The 23,258-nt window shown below is 38.9% G+C and overlaps 1 protein-coding gene across 1 annotated transcript in view; it reads left to right on the top strand.

Annotated features, from left to right (window-relative positions):
- The window catches only part of LOC114030028 (zinc finger protein DPF3), a gene marked incomplete at its 5' end in the record, with an annotated part of 168,369 nt that overhangs the window by 95,993 nt on the left and 49,118 nt on the right, over positions 1–23,258 (top strand). Inside the window, one exon of the mRNA XM_027844692.1 lies at positions 2,268–2,396. Within this exon, the coding sequence (XP_027700493.1) occupies positions 2,268–2,396 (129 nt within the window). The remainder of the gene's footprint in view (positions 1–2,267; positions 2,397–23,258) is intronic.

Genomic DNA, 23,258 nt, shown 5'->3' on the forward strand with positions numbered 1-23,258 from the left:
GAGGGGAAATTTTTCCTGGTCCCATTGAGCAGGGCTATTTCAAATATCTTCCAGCAGGACAACTGCAGCTGTTATGTAAGAGTCCTCAAATTGCAAAAACAAACAAAAAACAAAACATCAAACAAAATAACCGAGTTTCTAATTAGAAGCTTTAATCTGTACAGTCAGGATGGATAGGAACATTTTAGCTGTAATAAGGCAGAGAATAACCAGTCATACTCTGAGACCCATTAAAAGGGCTGCCATTAATTAACAAAAAATTAGCTAACATATATAAAGCACTTTGCAAACCTTAAAGCATTATATAAGTGCTGATTGTTATTATTACTAATTCATCAATTCATTCATTAAACACCTTCTGAGTGCAAAACACTTTGCCAGGTGTGAGAGTATGGTAGGGATGGGGATGAAAGTGGGAGATACAAAATTTGTTTAAAATAATAAGGGATTATTGATTAATTGATAAAACTTAGATGCTGCTCTTACAGAGTTTTCATTTTGCTATCACATACAACTTCACAGGATAAAAGCATTAGTGAATTCTAAACCAAAGATCTGAAGAGGGGAAGGTGTTACATGGAAAAGAGGTGGCTCAACTATGAAGAGAACAGAGAAGAATTTAGGAAAATTATCCCCAAATGCCCAAGTTTAGATATTAGTAACAAGCTTTCTTAACGTAGAACCTGGATCTTGACCCTAATTTAATATGAAGCAATATGCACATTAAATCCTAATTTGTTTTTAAAATGTTATTGATACCTTTTTTACATCACAATCATATTCCTTCCTCCTCCTTCCGTACTCTTCCTTGCAAAAAAAAAAAAGAAAAATTCTTAAGAAAGATCAGCCAGTATAGCAATCATATCTGTCCATTTACATTAATATACCACAATTGTTCATCCATTCCCCAATAATTAGGCACTTATTTTGCTATCACAAAAGTGCTGCTTTGAATATTTTGGTACACAGAAGAGCTTTCTCATTGCCTTTGACTTCCTTACAGTACATACCCAGTAGTGGTATCAGTCACATAGTCAGGGTCAGTATGAATAGTTTAGTAAGTTTTCACATATAATTAAAATTATTTTCCACAATGATTGGGCAAATTTATAGTTTCACTAAAGGGTATTAGTGTACTTGACTTCTCACAACCTCACCAACATTGACTGTTTCTTTTTTTTTTTTTAATCATATTGGTCATTTTGGATATGAGATGAAATCTTAGAATTGCTTTAATTAATTTAAAAAAATGAATAATAGGGTACATTTTTCATATGATCATTAATAGTTTATATTTCTTTTTTTAAAAATAGTTTATATACATTTTCCCTTTTTTTTGTTGGAGAATAACCCAGAATTTTATATATTTGTTTCAATTATAGATATATATGTTATATATATATGCACATGATATGTATATACTAGAAAATAGATTTTAATAATGATTTTTTTCTTTATTTCAATTTAATTCAACAAACATTTATTAAGTGCCAACTATATACAGGGCACTGGGGATATAAAGACAAAAACTAGATATTTCTTATACGTATAAAAGCTTGTATTTTATTGGAGGAATGTGAAAAATACAATGTTAAATAAATTGGAGAAATTTTGTCTTCTTAAGAACAATTTCTCACCTCTCCACACATCAAAACCTCTTATCATCTAGGCTTAAATCCACATCAAAAATACTGTCCCTAAGGAGCTTACAATACATAGAAGTAAACTGAAAAGCAAGGGGTAAGGGAAGAAGGTAAATGGCTGGAGGGGGTGGGGTATGATTGAGAAGTCCAGAAGAGTGAAGCCTTGTGGAAAATGAAGAGATGGAGGAACTGGACATCCTCCTTAACTTCCTCCTTAACGCTGGGAGGAGTTCTCTACTCTCCACCCTCCAGTCAGAGGGTGGGGGGGTCCCCAGGGGCCAAGAGTACTGATGAAGTTTTAGTTCCAGGGCTGAAGTGATCTTGCAGGATGAAGAATTTCCTGGTGGAAGAGTCCTAAGGAGTATAGCCAGATGGTACTAGACTACCTCTCAAATAAAAATAATCCCTATTATATAGGTAGATATGTCAAAAAAGAAAACAACAAAAGAAGTCAGCAAGGAATTAAAACTGTGGAAATAAAAGGATAAGGAAGCCTAGCCCAAATCACTCTATTTTCCTATCATACCCCTAGATACTCCACTTTCTATGGTGTGGGGTAGGGGGAAGGAGAAGACAGTGTATTTCATTTCCACTTAAAATTGGGATTTGGTATCTCTTCCACAGCCCAGAAAGGACCAGATGGGACTGTCATTCCCAATAATTACTGTGACTTCTGCTTGGGAGGTTCAAGCATGAACAAAAAAAGTGGCCGGCCAGAGGAACTAGTGTCCTGTGCAGACTGTGGACGCTCTGGTAAGTGTGACCCCCTACCCTGCCCTCTGGGAACTTTCTTTTTTCACTTTTCAGCCATCTAGGATAGGGTGCAAGAGGGGGAATGATACAGGGTAGTAATAATGGTGGTGATTCTACCATTTTTTCAGGTCTTCTTAGAACTTTTGACAATTTTTTAAAAAATCTAAAGGGTGGGAAGCAGTTATTGATATATTTCTGACCTCTCCACATGCCGATTTCTTTGCTGTGCATGTGTGTGTTGTTGTTGTTGTTGTTGTTGTTGTTGTTGTTGTTGTTGATGTTGTGGAAGACAACAAGTTGGAACCAGATCACACTGAGATACAGCCTCCTTGTGTTCCTTTATCAGGTGATGGTGCATCTCGATATGCAGAGTTGTTGGATTAATTGAAATGGTTGAAGTGGGTATGGGGGATAAGGGAGTCAGTGGGGAAAAGTATCCAAGAATGATACTGGAAGACCAGTCATGTCTTCAAATTGCCATTAATTTGGACATTAGTGACCTTTGGGTTTCTTAGTAGCTGCATGAACAACACTTCCATTGGCCATACATTCCATACATTTTCTCATGTAGACCAGACCAAAGGAAACACAGCAGAGTGGAGGCTAAGAGGCAGGGGCTATCAGGGCTTAGATGCTGCTAAGTGATCTTAGTAACCTTTTTTTTTTTCATGGTTCCTATTTTCAAGGACTTAAAGAAGGGCTCCATTTGGTCTTGTCCTTTCTCAAAATAAATTTAGGTCTTTATGGTTTATCTCAAGTTGTTATTTTGCTTTATTTTGCTTTTTGATACTACCAAAGTCATTATCTGTAATTTGCCAGAGTTGATCAGGACAGGCTATTTTAAATAATTAAATTGTTATAAATAGATGCCCAGAATCTCAGAGTTGGAAGGGACCCTAAAGGTTTTGAGGTCCAACCTCAACTGAAGCACTAATCCCCTTTACAACATCTCAGTAAGTGGGGACTCATTACCTTACATGGTAGTCCATTCCATTTTAAAAATAGCTCTATTAGGAAATTCTTCCTTATATTGAGCTGAAAGGTAACCCCGTAACCTCCACTCATTTGTCCTAAGTCCTCCCTCTGGAGCAAAGCAGAATAAGTCCAAGCAGTGAAGGTGAAAGGTGATAAGAGATTTCAGTATCACCTAAGTGACTGTAGTGTTTCTGACCAAAAGCTAAAAAAACACTTCAGGATGTTTCAGCCAACTCTGAGCACAGCAGTGAGGGATGGTCCCCTCAACCTTCCTTTCCTCTCCCAGCCCTCATGGGGCAGCTTCTCAATCCTCGGATTGCTATTACTCCTTATTTCTTTCCTTGTTTGGTCTACTATAGTCATTAGCCTGCACCTTTTGTTTTGGGGTGTCAAGGTTGATACAGGCATAGAACTAGTAGACCTAGCAAGTGAGATGTTGACAAAGGATTCCAGTTCCCAATCGCCATGATTTCAGTATTAAATCAGCAGACCCAATGACAGAGTGGTTTGCTTGTATCTAGCTCTACCCAATTTCTACTGGAAGTAATTTGTTCAGTTGCTTTCCAGACACAGTCTACAATTGTTATTGTGTTGGACTTCTAACTCTGACAGGTGGTAGCTTGGGGAGACAGAACCTGTGTAACTGCTGGACTTTGATCGACAAACAATTAAAAAAACCAATAACACATATATTTCTCTCTACATATAATATACATGTATTTTTATGTGAGTGTATGTATGTGAACCTATTAAAAACCCACACACCCCATCTGCAGAAATATATAATATATAGTGATTCTCTACCACAGCAAGCAAAGCCTTCCATCTCGGGTAGAACTGGGAGAGGGGAAACAAGAGTAGTTTTCAGGAGTTTTCCATGTTCTTTTCCCCTTAGGAAACTGAGTCATGGTGGAAGCAGGAGTGAGTAAGTGACTCTCCACTTGAAACTTCTCAGCTATCCTTCCCAAATTTGCTTCCTTATCTTAAAAAACATAGGTGATTATCTTATGCTCCCCATACTTCTATGATACTAAGCTAGGATTTTATTTGTATGGATCATTCAACCAATATTTATCTCAAATATCTGTCAAATAGCTGTTTGCTTTGGGATTGGCTTATGTCTCCGTTTGTCAAGCTTGGGAAGGCAGGTTGGATGATATTCCTCGGTAGCCTTTCTGGTGTCTCTTCAGGGAAGAGATAGGAGCCAAGAAGAGCTATTTATCTTTTCCCACCTTTCATTCTACCTCCACTATCCCTCAGGGACTGAGATGCTCGAAACTGGCAGCTTCAGTGACTGGGATTATAATGGCTAGAGGCACTCCCAGGGCCCAATATGAGTGTGGAGAAGTGTCAGCTGCAATTTTGTAGATTTTATTACTTTACACAATGATTAAATTTCTTCACTTTTAGTCCCTACGCTTTCTCACCTGTTGTGCCACCTTCAGTTGGACTCAGTACTGCTTTGAACTCTTGAGAGTACCAAGACTCTTGACTAAGGGCATTTTAAGTGGCTGAAATGTGTGTGTGTCCTGGTTAGAGGGTCTTGGTCTTTTTTTTTTTTTCCAATCGTGAATAGGAGAGTGCATTCTTTGATCACTCATTAGACTTTACAGTGAGGTTTTTGTTTTTGGTGGGGAGGGAGGTAGAAATGAATTACATGATGTGACAGTGAGAGAGCAGACAGGGGTGGAAGAGATGGAGTGAGAAATGGATGAAAATAAAAACAAACTGGGAGAGGAGTAAATGCCTCTAATGGGCTATCTGACAGTAATAAATTTGTGAAACTGGCTGCCAAACTGAAGGACAGTCATTGTGCAAAGAGCCAAACAGCCTTTAAGTTGTGCAGGCTTATAAGCCGTCAGGGGAAAACATTCTCTTGGCTGGGGTGTGAATAAGAGTGGGAAAAGCACATCACTGACCCTTTCACTGCCAGAAGCTTTGGATACTTGTACTGTGGTACAGGGATCTTTTCTCATTAAAAAGCAAGCAACAAAACAAATCCCCTGCCTCTAAAACATTCCCATTGTCCTGGTGCACAATAGCACACCACAAAGTTGCATACATTCAATCCCTTTGAGTCTCAAAATGGTGCATTGTCTAACAGTGGTAAGAATAACCTTGTAATGATATTATATTAATATGAATAATGCTGTCTGTTGCTTAACCCATGTGCTGATATATTCATCATACATGTCAGCTCATTTGGGAGGAGAAGGCAGGAAGGAGAAGGAGGCGGCGGCCGCAGCACGAAGTACGGAGGACTTGTTCGGTTCCACATCTGAAAGTGACACCTCAACTTTCCACGGCTTTGATGAGGATGATTTGGAAGAGCCTCGCTCCAGCCGAGGAGGACGCTACAGCGGCAGGGGCTCTCCCACGGCAGATAAAAAAGGCGGCTGCTAAATCCAGTCAACAAACTGTGGGCCGTGGGCGGTAGCCCTTTGTACTTTGGTTGTTGTTCTGGTCCCATTAAAAAAAAAATAGAACTTTAGATTTCCTCCCCCTTCCCCACCCCACTACCTTCCCTGCCTTTTCCTCACGTCCTCCATATTCTCACATCCCCTTTCCTTTACCTCCACCTCCCCTTTCCCACCACAAGTTTTGGTGATATACACCAAAAGCACAAACTATTTAAAAATTCAAAAAATCCAAGAGATGACTCCCTCTTCCCTCAGAGAGAACTTTGATTTGATTTAAAGTTTTTTTTCCTCTAGAAACCAGAAATCATGTGGGTAATCTTTTGGGGACAGACAGATGGGGGTGTACATTTCCCCTAAACCATTAAAAAACTCAAGTGGAGTCAATTTTTTCATTTTTCATATTTATTGGCAAAATGATAAGAGCACTAACAGAGAGGTTGGAGACAAAGAACCGACAGAAGTAAGGTTTTGAAAATTATTATTTATATAATTAGTTATTATTAGAAATAGATTCTTTTAAAAATAAATCAACTTAATACTATCCCATCTGGGGGAAAAAAGGCACTGGAAGGAGAATTGTCCCAAGGAAATTTAGGTAGGATGACTTCTGTGATGTGAGATTTTTGACTTGGTGTCCCATTTGGTGTTCGTGGATTGTCACCCCATCCGACAGTCACACCTCTCCCCTCTCTCCCTTCCCTTCTTTCCCCTCCCCCTTACTCCTTGACAACCCCTGCCAGCTTGGAAACCACAGCAGCTCTGGAGAAGTGACAGGTCGGGAAGGGCCAGGTTTCCATGCATCCACCTCCAGGCACCTCAGTATCCATCCAAAAGCAATCGCCTCCTCTTCAACTCCTCCTCAGGCAATGCTGCTGGCTTTTTTTAAAAAAAAAAAAATTGTTTTCTTCTTCTCATCTCTCCCCTGGGTGAAGAGCAATGTCCAAGGGCAGGAATGGAATAGAAGTGGAATATTTGGAACTCAACATTGATGAAACAGCCAGAGGACATGAATCCTAGAAGAAATGAAAAGGAAAAATACCTCACTTGTACATTTCCCATCCCATTTTAGAAAATGTACATAAATACCCTTTGGATTGTCAGGCCGTCTGTATTTCTTCTTTCTTCTCCTTCTCCTTCTTCTTTTTTTGATCATATACATATATAGTGCCGGCCAGGCACCTTGTTTTATGTTTCCAATAGCACATCCCGAAATTAACCAAAGCAATACTTGCTCAACTCTCCCGGGCAACAGAGAAGAAAAGTCACCTCTCTGATTGGCTGTCCCAAGAAAGAACAGATGAGCAGTCCTCATTCAAAAGGTATGTCTAACTTGTATCTGTTTTGTATTTTGGGTTCAACTCTCCCACCATGATTTTATTCTTCTGGTCCCTACTCTTTACTTCCTAGTGGGTCCTACCGCCAACAGTGAGCTTTAATGTTGGAGTGAATTCAACATGAAAATCTTATCAGTCAAAAAGCATTTATGTGTTTTAGTGGTCATTTTGGCACATGGGACTGAGGCAGAAATATTGTCACATAGTTTGCTCAGAAAGTTTGAGTGGAAGCTGTTTGGAAAATTTAGAGGCCAGGGCAGCTTGAATAACATGAGGAAAAGTTTGGGTAGATGGTTCTTCCTACTTGCCCCACCCCCATGACCAAACATGAAATTGGACCCCACAGAACTATGATTGGGATTGGAGAAGGTAGGCTTAGAGCTAGAGTTATGAGAAGAGAGAACAAGATGGAGGTATAGGGTTGTGCTTTTAGGTTCTCTGAGGCTATGTATAGCTACCAAGGTAAAGCCGAGCTGGGGATAACACAGTTTTAAACCCTCCTGGCTTAGACTCAACTTTGAACTAGGAAGTTTTCAAAAAACACCAACTCCGAAAGCAATGATGGTATCTTTTACACTCCCAATAGTGCAGGCCTAGAAATGTAGTTGAGCATTGAATCAGATAGGCTGCTCACAATGAGCTTTACCTCTGGCTTGTTAAAGGTAAGAGGGAGGAATAGTTTTTAGAAGTAAGATTTTTTAATTTTCTTACTTTAATTACATCTTTTCTCCTTTAAAAAAATGAACTTTGAGAACTAGAAGGAACTTAAGAATCATCTGGTCCACATCCCTCATTAGACAGATAAAGGGACAGAAGCCCAGAGAGGTTAAGATACCTTCCCAAGGTCACAGAGTTGGAGGGTGGCAAAACCTATCTGAGAACCCAGGTCTTTGTCCCGGTGTCCTTTCCAACACAGCTTTAAATGGACCCTTTGTGTTTATGTGTGAACTTAATGGCAGGAGGTTTGGTGACTTCTGACATCTGTTTTTCTTCCACTATAGATCAGTATGTAACCCCTTCAGGTGTTTGGTTATATTTGGAAGAAGAGATATGATCTCATCCTATTGGGGGAAACATTGGTGCTTTGCCTGGCAGTGTCCCTGGAAATAGGTCATAGACAGTTAAAATTATAAAACACACCTGCGTGCTTATCTATGTTGAATAGACTTCTATAGAGGTGAAATGAGTCTCTCATGCCCATATTGCTAATGGGCATACTCTTTTTCCTGCTATGTTCTCTTGTTACAGTCTGTTTTGTCATTCCCTGTTCCTATGGCTCTGACATTACTTTAGTAGCACTGGGGCTCAGGAGACAATGATGAGACGTGAGCTTCTCTCCTTCAGCTGATTCACAGAGTTTCTTGAGATCAGCTTCAAAGAGTCCTACAAATGATTTTGAAGGCCTTTTCTTCTCAGCCAAATGTTTGCAGTTTCTGAACTTCTCAATAACAGCTTGTCGTTGGGCTAGATGTGTTTTTTTATCCACATAATTAGACAAAACACACAACTTTCCTGTTCTATCTTGGGAATCCAATGGGGAGCAATGAGCACTTGGTTTTCTGAGTTTGTCACAGCCCTTAAATTCCCAGGAGAATCCTGATCTGAAGATTATTGTTTTGTAGTTGCTGATCTGCAATTATTTCTATTATAGACAACTTTTGTCTATGACTTCTCTGGCTGAGGTGGGGGGTTGGGTGGTAGAAACCCCAGAATTGGAGAAGCCAATGATGTTATATAGAAGCACATGAAGATCTCACCTTATTAAGAACAATTTCCAGTAGATTCAAAGAATGTTAGAGCTGGGAGAGACTTTTGACATCATCTAGTTCAGCTCCATCCTTTTACAAATGAGGAAACTGAGGCCCACACAGCTGAAGTGATTTGCCCAAGATTACCTACTATACTCAGGCAGAGAGAGAAATTACTACTGCTATTATTCCTAACAGCTGATGTTAACATTACTAATAAGTGATACTTAGATAGCACTTTAAAGTTTACATATCACTTTATGTATATTATTTCATGTAGTGTTCATTATTACTCCTGTATTACCCATAAAGAAATTGAGGCCCAGAAAGGTTAAGTGATTTGTCCATGGTCACACAACTACTAAATGTTAAAGGCAAAATTTGAATTCTAGGGTTCCTGACTCCAAGTCTAGAATTCTATCCAATATGCATACTGCCTGTTCTGGAGGATAATATCCAAAAGAAAAGGGGCAGCTAGGTGACACAGTGTATAGAACACTGGGCTTGGAATCAGGAAGATTCATTTTCCAGAGTTCAGATCTGGCCTCAGACACTTACTAACTGTGTGACCCTGGGTAAGTCACTTACCCCTATTTGCCTCAGTTCCTCATCTGTAACATGAGTTGGAGAAGGAAATGACAAACGATTTCAGTAACTTTGCCAAGAAAATCCCAAGAATGGGGTCATGGAAAGTTGGCCACGATTGAACAATGACAACAGCGTCTAAGGGAGAAACCCTGCTACTGATTCAGCTGTATAATCTTAGGCAAGGCACTTAACCCTTTATGGACTGTATCTTCTTAACCTATCAAATGAAGGAATTAGGTTAGATGATCTCTGAGGCCCCTTCTAGCTCTACCATTTACAAGTAGGAAGTGATGTAGATTGAGTTGACAAAGGGAGGTAGGGAGAATTTACTCAGTGCCTATTATACTCCAGTCACCTTGCTAAGTGCTATACAAATATTATCTCATAAGCAACAGATTATAGGGCTTTACATTCTTATCCAATCTGTTTTCATTCTTCAATTCATTGGGCAGCTAGATGGTTCAGTGGATAGAGCACTAGTCCTGGAGTCAGGAGGACCTGAGTTCAAATCCGGCCTCAGACCAAACACTTGACACTTACTAGCTGTGTGACCCTGGGCAAGTCACTTAACCCCAATTGCCTAAAAACAAACAAACAAACATTCTTCAATTCATTAATTTCATCCTTCAATTTCATTTATTCATGCATCAATCTTTTTCATTTTATTGGATTGTTTAATCCATTTTAACATTTAAAGTTATGAGTTGTTTTTCTATTTTCCTCCATCTGTCCCTAATATTGAGGTTTTTTCAAGTTATGATTTCCCCCTCTTTCTGCTGTAAACACAGTATTATATTCCTTCAATTACTTAAATCTTTTCTTAAAGTGGCCCTGTTTCCACTGGCTCTCTTCCCCCTCACCCTTGATCCCTTTTTCTCATTTGTTATTCTATTCCCTTTGGGTTTTTGTTTATTAGTTCCTTTTTTTCTCCTGCTTTTCTACAGTTACATAATTATTCCCTCCCCTCTTTCATCCTCTTAGTCAAGTAGATTCTCCTTTCTCTCCTTTTTAATTAGTCCTTTTCATTAGTTTTTAAATATCATTTTTGTGTCTTTTAAAAAAGGATTTCTCTCACTCTCTTCATTATACTAATATTTTATTTGATCCTCCCTATAAATCTTATGAGGTAAGTGCTATTATTATCATCCCCATTTTTACAATTGAGTAAACTGAGGCAAGTAGAGGCTAAGTGACTTGCCCAGGTTCACATACCTAAAGCATCTGAGTCTAGATTTGAACTCAGATCTTCCTGTGGATAGATCCACTATGCCAATTAATGGTCAGCCTACAGAGTAGTTGATAGTTGTAATAATCTCTTTTTCTTGAGGAGTGGGGTAGGATGGGGAAGGTATAATTTTACTTGGTTCTTGTCAGTTCCAGTTAAATGGAATAATGCTGATAATTAGAATAACTTCAAAGACCAGCCTTACAAAAATAATGTAAGTATACCAAAAGGGATTTACTACCTCCTAAATCAGTGAACTCAAGTTTAAATTCTGGATGCCAAGCAAAATATTGACTCCCTCCCTTTGTCCCTTGCCCCCTTTCCTCTAAACCATCACTCCTTAGAAATTGCTTTTATCATATATCTTGGAGGGATAATGTTGTTTCTGTGGCTCCTGAAAAATGACAGGGTCCCTGTAGTTGGTTGTCAGGGATAGAAATATAACTAAGAATAATTTTCTTGCATATTAAACCAGAAACCTTGAACATAATTTGAACTTTTGGTTTCTGTGGCAGGAATCACAACTCATGCTAATAGAGCCTAAGTACAATGACCCTGAAGAAGGAAGCCTTCTGAAGTACAGAGATCAATGGATTGAGAATCAAAAGACCTGGGTTCAAATGCTGACTTAAGTCATTTAATGTTTTTTGTCCTTCATTCTTGAAGAGAACTATGACATCAGGAAGGAGATGTCATGACTTGCAAGTGAATTGGATTTAAGTGAGGCAGGACTCTGCAAAGTCACCAGCTTTACTCTCTGCTTCAGAGCCATCTGGGTCCAGTGGCAAGATATAGATCAGGATGACTAGAGATGCCCTGCCCCTCCCCTAAGTCATTTATAGTTTTTCCATCTACAAAATAAGGATAACAATGCCTACACCACCTGCCTTACTGAGAAGTTGTGAAGAAAATGAAATTTTGTAAACTTTTATGCTCCATGTAAAATGTGAGCTATTATTAATTTAGAAGGACTGGCCAGATAAGGACTGACCCCTAAGTAAGGAGGTACATCCAGCAATGTGAAAATGATGGATCCTATTTTTTTTTCCTTCTCAGATAAATGAAGGATTTTTTGAAAACTGCACTGAGGATGAAAAATGCACATTTCATTTTAAAAAAAATTTTAGTTTTAATAATGCAGTTTATTACTAGTATTTAAGAGGTGATTTTAAAAATAAGTATGATTTTTCACACTAATGGTCTCCTGTTAAGTTTTATTTCTTGCTTTGCAAATATCCATGGCATCCAATAGACTGTAACCTTATGCTGGATTTCCATAGCACTTGAGAGGCTATAATACTACTTATTACTCAGGAACAGACACAAATACAGCTTAGAGATTCTTCTCTTGTAGTATTTGAAAAAAAAAAATCATATCTACTCCCAAGTGCAAGCGAGGTGGCACAGTACATAGGACGCCAGGCCTGGAAACAGAAAGACCCAGCTTTCTGAGTTGGAATCTAGCCTCAGACACTTCCTAGATGTGTGACCTTGGGCAAGTCACTTTACCCTGTTACACCCTCAGTGTCCTCATCTGTAAAACAAACTAGAAAAGGAAATGGCGAACCACTCCAGTATCTCTGCTAAGAAAACTCCAAATGGGGTCATGAAGAGTTAAACACGGCTGAAATGACTGACCAACAACTCTCATGTATGTCTTCTGCTACATCTGATTATAATTTTGAATATTCATTTTTATGAGGATAGTTTGGGTAAAGTAGGATGTTAGGGATCTTTTTGATTGAAATCATTTCGTTGAATGCGGAGTTGAATTCTTGGCACTGGTATCTTCTGAGTGAGGTGGTTGTGGGCTAGTTCACACAAGACTGGTGATGGAGAGGAGGCAGGAGTTAAGAGAACTGAGTTCTCCTAGCTTAGCAATATACTTGTTAAATGACTTTTAATGCATGATTAACTTAATTAATAGTTGATTAAATAATCATCATTAATTGAAGTAATTTAATGAGTCATTTAACTTTTCTGTGCTTTGGTTTTTTTCATTCATAGGAAATAGATATTTCCATTTTTCACCTGCCAATTTAAAAGATAAGCTATGAAGTAGCATAGTTCAGTGCAACATTGTCAAACTCAAATTGAAATTCACCACAAAGTAACATTATGTATGTTTTATTGTATTTTTATTTTGTTCAACATTTTCCAATTATCATTTAATTTGATTCAGGCTATACTGGGGAGTGCTGGGGAGATGCATGGTGCTAAGGGGCAGTGAGTTTGATGAGTCTGGTATAGTGATAGAGAGCTGAGGTTGAGGCCCAGAAACTCTGAGTTCAAGTCCTGTTTCTTAGACATATTGTCTATGTGACTCTGGGTAAGTCACATACCTTTCAGACAACTCTCTGAGACCATAAATTGCAGAGAAGACACTGACTTGCATTGATAGAGGGAATTTCCTCATCTGGGAGTATCCTTTATCAAAGAAATAATAGACAGAGTCCATATCCCCATGAGGAGTCACTGGCCTGTGAAGGGCTCTGAACAATTTTAATTAAACATTATCTACCTCCAAGGTTTTTTTTTAATTGAAGAAAAATTTGGACCTGGAGATAGCTATGTTAGAATTAGGTAACCTTTAGTTAAGAAATGGACATGGTATTTTTTTTTTTTGTGAATTAGTGTTGACTATTTATAAGAACCAATCAGTTTGACCCTCTTTGAATTTTTCCCAGGAGATTTTCATATGTTTAGAAGTGGAAGTTGTGTGTTTGGTTGGGGTAGTTAGTGGAAGACTAGGGGGAGAGAAGTTACACCTCCATGTTTTTTTATAACACAAGCCGGAGGACATGTATTTCTGCTAGTGAAACATTAGGCCAAAAGATTATATACAGTGTACAATAAAACTGAATTCCAATAATCTATTTAAAAGATTTCATTAAGAAAAGCCACCATACCACAATGGAGGGGATCCTTCTGACTGAATGACTTGGAAAATGGTTGGAAATCAGGGATGATTTCTGTATTGTTATGAACCCAAAAAGATTTGAGATAAGTTTTTCAAGGGGTCCTCAGGGCTTCCATTTAATTGGTGACCCAGAAGTTAGATATAATTTGAATTTTGTCTATCCCTATCTTAACTTTACTTAACATCACTTAACCAAAAGACATTTTTTAAAAGTGCTTACAATGTGCCAGATAGTGTCAACAGGATGGGTTTATAAACTTTTGATAATGGTCCACTTACTTAAACAGTGCCAGAGATAAATAAATTGATTCATTTAGTGAATACTGTTGAAACATTGGCTATGGATATAGTATTTTGGTGGACACAGAAATGTGTAATACATAGCTCATGGCTAAATGATTTTATAATCTGATTGAAAAGGTAGTACTGAATACTTGAAAAATTCGATAACAATGTGAATTTAAGTAATTCCTCCAACAAGCATTTATTAAATACCTATTACGTGCCAACGACTCTGCTAAGTGCTTTGGTTACTAGGACAAAAATGAAACAGTATTTGCCTTCAAGGAGCTTATATTCTAAGTGTGTGTGTGGGGGGCAGGGAGTGTCAAGAACATACATGCAGAAAAGTAAATATTAAACGTACTGAATAGATACAAAGAAATTGGGGGTGGAAGGTGGCCAGAAGAACCTGGTGAGGTCAGGAAAGACTTCTGTGGGAGGAGATACTTGAGGTGAGCTTTGAGTGAAGCTAGGGATCCTACAAGGTGAAGATGAGGAAGGTTTTGCAAAGACATGGAACCTGGAAATGGATGGATCATTGTGTACATGGATTAGCAAGTGGGGGTCAGTTATATAGCAATGCAGAATGTGTGGAGGATAATGTACTACTGAGCAGGAAAGATGGCCTGGAGCCAGATTGAGAAGGAATTTAAATTCTAAATAATAACATAGTACCCAAATTTCATGAGATGTCATAAGGCAGTCTATGATTGAGTAATCATTATGGCCTGGAATACTCTGGGAAGGCATCATGGAGGAAGTCTTTTTGTATAACTAAATAATTTGGACAGTCTTTTGAAGTCCTTTGGGATTTGCCCTAAGGCCAAAGTGTTTGTTTCCATAGTGAATGGAGGTGGTGGCAGAATTCATGGCAAAATCTGTGACTCAAGAAACTGCTATATCTTAATACTCAAGGAGGAAGTCAGAAATGCAAGACATCATGGATAATTGAGTTTCAGGGTTGTTTGCTCCAAGGGCTGAGTCCATGTTTTGTAATCAGTAGATGCTCATTAAGTGACATTGATCAGATTTAGCAATGAAGAGATCATTGGTAAGACTTCTAGCTCAAGAATGATTATTTAACTGTGGGGTGAAGAGTATTAGTTCCTAATTATATTATACAAAAGGAAGGGTATATTATGGATACTGTTCCAGATAGTTGTAGTCAGAATTAGGTAGAAGATACTGAAAAGATAAATCAAAGGGAAATGAAAGGGGTAAATCAGCAGAGGTCGACAGAAAGAAAAAATAGAGGTTTTAGAATAGGGGAGAGAAAGGTTAGAATTAGTGCTAAGAAGCGGGGAAAGCCAAGCCTCTTTGCAAGTTAGGAATGGTAGAAATGGGACTTGAATGTGGCAACAACACACTACATAAGTTACAGATGAAATAGCGGGAGAATATTAAGAGTAAAATACTGCTGAGAAATAAGAAGTGGCTAGATCTCAGGTCAATGACTGGGGCAGGGCCAGAAGGGAGTTCAGAGAAGAAAGAAGGAAGGAAGATTGAGGATGTGATTCTGGAGGAAGTGAAATGGACAGGTAGGATGAGGTAGAGGTGGGGTTATACAATGGATCAGTCAAGAGATTTGCAAGAAATTCAGAAAGAACACCATGCAAAGTGAGGAAAAATAAGGGTAGAATTCCTATGGTTCAGTCAGGGGATGAAGCAGCTGAAAAATCAGAGAGGAGGAACTGGTAAGTAAGAGTTTTGTGGACTTAATTTGCCAGGAGGAAGTCTGTAGCAACTTTTCTAGTAGCATTCTTTTTTTTTTCCTTTTTTAACTGAAATAAAGGAACAAGAGCCAAAAAAAGCCAAAAAAAAGAGTAAAAAGTAAATGACAAATAGATGGAAGAAGAGGGGTCTTCCTCCCTCCTTCCTCCTTCCCCCTTCCCCTACCCCTACCAGGAAGAGGGCATTAAAAGAAGACTAAAAAGGAGGCAGAAGAGAGAGGTAGAAGCAAAGTAATGGAATAGATTAGTGGTTCTCAAACTTTTTGTTCTCAGGACCCCTTTATACTCTTCAAGATTATTGAGGACCCTCCTTCCGCAGGAGCTTTTGTTTATGTGGGTTACATTTATTGATGTTTATTGTATTAAAACATGTTTTATATGACTTCACATGTATAATTGATATATTGCTTGCCTTGTCAATGGGTAGGTAGATGGGAGAGAGAATTTGGAACTCAAAATTTTAAAAAAGAATGTTAAAAATAAAGAAATATTTAGTATATTAGAAATAATTAAATGTTTTGGTATTGATTACAGAAATAGTTTTGATCTTGAAGCCCCCTGAAAACATCTCAGAGACTCTGAGGGGTTCCCAGACCACACTTTGAGAACCACTGGAGTAGAGTGTTGCTTCATTAATTCTCATTCATTCAGCAAATATTCATTGAGTACTGACTATGTTCAGGGCTGTGATGAGGGCCCTGTGCTAGCTGTTGAGTTGGATGCAATGTTTAGATAAAACACAAGCCTTTCCCACATGGAGTTTATAGTTCAGTAGGAGGATAAGATATAAACACAGATAACCAAACTATGTAATGTTTGAGGCACCATGAAGTAGTGGCTAAAAAGCGGGCATGAAAGCCAAAAGGACCTGGGTTCAAGTCCTGCCTCTGACAAATACTGATGTTGAACCCTGGGAAAGTCACTTAACCTCTGAGCCTTCTGGGCCATTCTTTGACTCTAAGCTGCTGAGAAAATGCCATCTGAGACTGACAGGAATTTCCCCTTCCGAGAGTTCTTTATGCCACTGAAATCACAGATCCAGTCCCTATGGCATGATGAGAGTATTTCAGAGTTATAAAGCAAAGTGCTACATGAGATTGAAGGGAGGTCATTATTAAATGGCCAAGGGATGGTGTGAAGGCAGATCAGGGAATACTTCTTGAAGAAGGTGATATTTGAGTTGGGCTCTAAAAGATGGATACATGATAGGTGGATGATAAATATTGATTCAGTGGTGGGGGAAAAAGTATGACAGGGCATGTGAAGAGGCAAAAACATTTATGAAGCACTGTGTGATGGCAATTTTCACCTATACCATTGAAAATACAGAAAGGTCTTGGTGATAGAAGTGGATGAGAGAAATGGAAAAATCTTGTGCTGGGAAGGACTCTGTGGAAGGAGACAGTTTGTTGGGAGAGATATCTATTTGCTTGTAGAACTTTTTTTCTTGCTGGTTTTGCTTCTTTCCATTTGGGCCATATCCACCACTTGTGTCTTTAATGGAGCTTGAAATGAGTTTAGCTGTCTGTGGGGAGTGTGCACAGCACGCTCTCCATCCCTACTGCTCTTTTTGAAATTGGAGAGCCACTATTCATACCTCCTAATCAGTCCCCATCCATTCAAGAGTCATCACCAAGTAGGTTTCTTTACTCCTCACTTCTGACCCTGTCTTCAGCAGGCTTCATTTCAGCTAGAACAAAAATTCCATAGTTCTCTGGTCTGTTCCAGAGCTGAAGGAAGGGCACCCCTCTCTTACTGCTCCAGACTGATTCTTTAGATCATCAGGGCCCACTGTTGACTGAAGCAGACCTCTTGAGTTAGTCCTGAGTCAGAAGGTATCTTCTAGGACTGATGACCCAGTCCCAGTAAAAGCATCAATGAGGCAAGGTTGCTCCAGTCTCCTCTTTTGTCAGGGTGGCATGTATCTCAAAACTGGACAGTAACCTCTTTTCTTCTACTCCCACTCCGGCCTCACGCAAGATTAGACATATATGGGGAACTTGACAGTATGTATAATAATAAGACCATTCATTTCCAAAAAAGTAACAGGTAGATGGATTGAATTATCAGAATACTTTCCAGGCTTTCTAAATAGGGAAAAAAGGCTCTATGAGAAGGTCACCATGGGGTTATCTATATACTCTTTTCCACTAACAAAAATCCTGTTTGTTCAGTTTCTGAGTAAAAAAAAAAATTAAAAAAAGGTTTTGCAGAACACCTAGTTCTGCCTGTAGCTCCTCCAAAGAATGGAAAATCCAGCTGTGTTCTTTCTGCTTCCTGTGTCACATTACCCAGGAGCAATTGAGTTGCCTTTATTTCAACTGATTTTCCCACTGTTCACTTGCAAGGGAGAGAAAGCAGCTTGGTTTTTGTTCTCAGAGCCCCATTAAATTTGTAGTTGGTTGGTTGTTTTTCTTTTTTTTCTTTAATTTTTTCAAAAGTCTTATTTATTCTTTAATTTTCTGATTTTGAATTTTTAGACAGCTGTTCTGTGGTGGTGTTTTTTGTTTTATCTTTCATTGCCTTTCCCTCTGCAGTCGACTCTCTGTGCTCTGGGGACTCCGGCATCCTTCAAGCAAGCCATTTCCGAAGAAGGTGAAAAGAAGCCAGGATGATTTGAACCTCCTTCTTCTCCTCCTCCTTCTCCTCCTCCTCCTCCTCCTCCTCTTCCTCTTCCCTTTGCCTGGCCCCTTCCCATGCCTGTGTTTCAACTAACACAGGAGTCTGGACCATGGAAAACCCTCCTGCTCTGCTCAGAGAATTCTTGGAAAGGGCCTAAGCTTGTGCAATAAGAAGAATTTTTTTTTTAACCTTTGGTTTTGGTTCCTTTAAGTATCTGTGAGAAAGTACCCAGGTCAGACTGGAATTACTCTACAATAGAAGTAACTGAACACAAACAAACTGAAAAAAAGTTAACTATTTTATTTATTTCAATATTTAAAAGAAAAAAGAAGTACTGATCTTGCACAGTATTTTTGTTTAAAGTACATTGTACTTCAAAAGTTAAAAGCAGGTTTGTGAAGAAGTGAAATCAAAAAAGCACTTAATGTAAAATAAAGACAATATTAACGTTAAGAAAAAAACACATTTTTATTACAAAAATAAAGATCAACTCTGCTCCCTCATACATTTAAGGAAGCCATTCATGTATGTGCTCTAGGTATTTTTATTTCTGCAAGTTGGTTGTGGTGGTAAGTGAGGAGTGCTTTGTTCTCTTATTTTTATTCATCCTCAAAGTCATTTGAATCGATATTGACTATGTGCTAAAAAAACAAAACAAAACAAAAAACAAACAACCCCCCTCCACCCCAAACTTGGCTGAAGTGAATTAGCCACAGGGATGATCAACAAGTCTTGCCCCCACATGAGCCCCATTTTGTGTGAAAACAAAGAAGCTGCCTCCTAGCATTGGATTTTCATGGGGCTTTAACACAATTCCATCCAGGGAATGAAAAGTATGTCTTAGAGTAAAACAGGTTCTAGCTCTATCTATTCTCGGGGTAGTTATGATACTTAAAAAATTCGGAAATAAAACTAAAGATCATCTGAAATTTGAGTATTACTGGTTTCCCATATTTTGGGGGTGGTAATATTTCATGTCCCTGTAGAAGTACTTAGCAGAGATCTCATGATGCAGAGCTGGCATTGAGCACCTGCGAAAATTGAAGGTCAGGCCCAGCAGGCACGAGGAAAGGTCTGAGTAACCAAAATGCCAAATTCAGGTTTCTGTCGGGGGTTGGGAGTGCAAGGCTAATAGTTATTATAATAATATTATGATCATAACATTATAATGATTTTATAGTAACTATTATAATATATTAACTTTATTATAATATGATAATAAACTATGATAATAATTTAATAACAATAATAATAACAGCTAGCATTTGTATAGTGCTTTAAGATTTGCAAAGGGCTATACATATGTTATCTCATTTGATTTGAATATTTTGTTATGTGGTCCTGCCAGTGGAGTTGAAAAATAATAATCATTTGAGTATAATTTTAATATTGTGCAAATGGCCTTGTGGTCAGATCTGGACCAAAGTGTCTTGATTATTAGGTTCTACCCCCAGTTTGACTACATTCATGACCTCTTAACACTTCTGTGCTATTGAATGCCCTTCCTTTGTAATAGTAGGAATGGCAATAAACATACAATTTGTTTGGCACTGGAATGCTTGTAAATAGGTGCTTGATTCATAGTGTTACTATAAATGGTTCAGTGTATGAGACTATCTTACCCACTTTTAAAAAGGAAGGATGGTAGCATATTCTCTGTTGTTTAAATTGCAAACTACAGAAGCTCCCTACTACTACTCCATCATCTCCACACTGCCAGGCCAGCCTGGCAAGAGATCAACCCGGGTGACTTCCTATCATTATAAAGCAAAACAAAACAAAAAAAACATTGTTGAACTGTCCCCCACCCACCCCAAAACATTCAGTTCAGTTTTATAACCGAATCCCTAAATCTTAAGAAGTTGAGTCAAGATTAAACTTTGCAGAAATGTAGGGTCTGCACCCCACTCTTGTAAATTCCTCTTAAATAAAAATCTATTTTCAGTGCCCTCACATCTCCATAAATATTGCTTTAACAATAGTATTCTGTAATTGTGGCTGGGCTTTTCATGGTGTTTTTCAGTATTTCGAGTTCCAACAGGATACCGTCAAGGTGCATGTATGTGTGTTACTCTTTTACTCCATCGTCTTGATCAGAAGCTATGGCAGATTTGGATTTTGCTCAAAAGGTGGCATGCAAAATGAACAGAAGGCCAGGGTCAATGTCCACATCAACATCATGATGCCAGAATCATGTCACTCATAAAACAACCACCATCATCTCCATCTCCATGATCAAAAAGGATTCATTAAGGGCCTCAGCTGTGTGTGATGCTTACTATGCCTGATGTGGTAGAGCCATTGTGGCAGGACCTAGGGCTATGGAACTTCTGCATACAGTGGGTACTTGTTGTATACCTGGGATACTGATGCTGCTTATGCCATTTGGAGGGGATATTGATGTGAGCCCATTTCCCTTCTCTGTTGAGAGTTGGGGCTGGCTGGGTCAGATTTAGTCTGGTAGCCCCTGTGGAGCTGAAGGAGGGGCAATGTTACCTGAAAAGCCAGCCCCTTGCTCTTGGAATAATGCCAATCCATGTGTACCCAGGTGTAGATGGAGGATAAACATGGACCACTGTGATGCCACCACTGTTGATGCTGTCTCTTTTTTTTGTTGCTTTGAGTTTCCCCAGCTTAAAAAAATGGGAATAGCAGCTGTCACGCACACGGCTACTCCTCTGGAGGCTGTGAGAATTTGAAATACTAGACTTGATTTAGATGTCACACTCAAACTGGAGGATGTATGTGTCCCCTAAGGAATAAGTAATAATAATCATCATTGATATTTACATGGTGCTTTTGTCAATAAGCTAGCGCGCATTTATTAAGTTCTTACTGTGTGCCAGGCACTTGCTAAGCTCTGGAGATATAAAGACAAAAACATGGCCCCTGCCCTCATGGAGTTTACATTCTAGTGGTGAAGATACCATGTAAAGAACCACATACCCACAAAATATATACAGAGAATCAGGAAGGTAATCCCAGAGGGGAAGGCTTTAAGCTTTGCATAACACTGCACATATGTTACCAGATCTGAGTTATGCAACAATGATGTGAAGTGGGTACTACAGGGATATTACATCCATTTTATAGATAAGGAACCCAAAGCTCAGAGTGGTTAAAGGACTTACCCATGGTTAATAAGGAAACTGGGATTTATATAGTGTTTTGTGTTTTGAAATGTGCTTTACATACATTATAGCATCTGGTTCTCACAACAACCCTATGAGGTAAGTGCTACATATATCACCCCCATTTTCCAGATGAGAAAAGGGACTGAGTGACCTTGTGATGTGCCCAGGTTACCCCAAATATCAGAAGCAGGATTCAAATACAGGTCTAGCATTCTATACCTCTTCAGGGTCTGCCTCTGAGAGCCTAGCTTTCCATACTTCAGAAGGGTCACTTGTTTCTTATGGGCAACTACTTTTCTACTGAAAGGGGATTTTCCTTGCCCTTGCCCAAGACCAATCCTTGTTGCTTACAAAATGCTTGAGCTCCTGATGAGCAGACAAAGAGCTGTGTTTAATTATAAGTACTATTTAGAGAACAACCAGGAGAACTAAATAATAATAGCTAATGACTAGCATTTATTTAGCTTCTTAAGATTTGCAAAGTGCTTTTTGAATATTATCTCATTTTATCCCTTAAACAACCCTAGGAGATAGGTGCTATTATTACCCTCACCTTAATAATAATAATATTAATAATCATAATAACTAACATTTGTATAGCACTAACTATGTGCCAGGCACTATTCTAAGCACTTTATAATTATTATCTCCTTTGATCCTTACAACAACCCTGCAAGGTAGGTGGTATTATCATTCCCATTTTATAGATGAGGAATCTGAGGCAAACAGTAGTTAAGTGACCTGCCCAGGGTCAGTCAATAAGCATTTATTAAGTGTTTACTACGGGTCGGGCATTGTGCTAAGTGCTGGGTACACAAAGAAAGGCAAAAGACACTCTGTGTTCTCAAGAAGCTCACACCCTTATTGGGGGAGACAATATACCAACAATTATGTTTAAAGAAGATACGTGCAGAGAAATTGGAGATAATCTACAGAAGGAAGGTACTAGTATTAAGAGGGATTGGGGAGGCTTCTTGTAGAAGGTGGGATTTGAAGAAAGACAGGAGGTAGAAATGAGGAAGGAGAGCATTCCAGGCATGGGGAACAGCCAGTGAAAATGCCCTGAGCCGGGAGATGGATTGTCTTGTTTGAGGAACACCAAGGGTCACACAGCTTTTAAGTGTTGCAGGCTGGATTTGAACTCAGGTCTTCCTAACTCCAGATCCCAGGTTCTATCTACTGCACTGCCTAGCTGTCTCTAAATGTCAACAGGACCTTAGAGATTGTGCTTCAAGAACTTTTGAATGAATGAGTCAATGAAAATGTGTTTAGCTGCAGGTCTCTGGGACTTTTCTTGTTGTTATTCAATCATATTTGACTCTCCATGACCCCATTTGGGGTTTTCTTGGCAAAGATACTGGAGTGGTTTGCCATGCCTTTCTCCAGCTCATTTTATAGATGAGGAAGCTAAGGTAAACTGAGTTAAGTGACTTGTCCAGGGTCACACAGCTAGTAAATGTCTGAGGCCAGATTTGAACTTAGGAAGAGGAGTCTTCCTGACTCCAGGACCAGTGCTCTGTCCACTTCACCAGCTAGCTGCCCGGTGACTAGGACTGCTCATTCTGATGGAGAGAAAAGGCATAGATTTAAGCATTAGAATGAGAGAGAATGAATCCTTTCCCCACCCAATTAGAGCAGTGTTAGTGTGTTAAATGTTATGTCAAAGATAGGCCCTGAATTACCTAAGTATTCCTCTAACAGAAATCCTCAATGGCTGAAAGATCATCTTTTTATTGTTTGAAGTAGAGCCATAGATTTAGAATCATAAGGAGATTTAGATCAACCCTCTCCCTTTATAGATTAAGAAACCAAATTCCAGATGGTTTAAGGCCCAGGGTTATGCAGGTAGTGAAGAACAGAGTTGGGGTTTAGATTCCAAGGCAA

The sequence above is a fragment of the Vombatus ursinus genome, unplaced genomic scaffold (genome assembly GCF_900497805.2).
Source record: "Vombatus ursinus unplaced genomic scaffold, bare-nosed wombat genome assembly UNPS02014945.1, whole genome shotgun sequence".
Taxonomy (NCBI): domain Eukaryota; kingdom Metazoa; phylum Chordata; class Mammalia; order Diprotodontia; family Vombatidae; genus Vombatus; species Vombatus ursinus.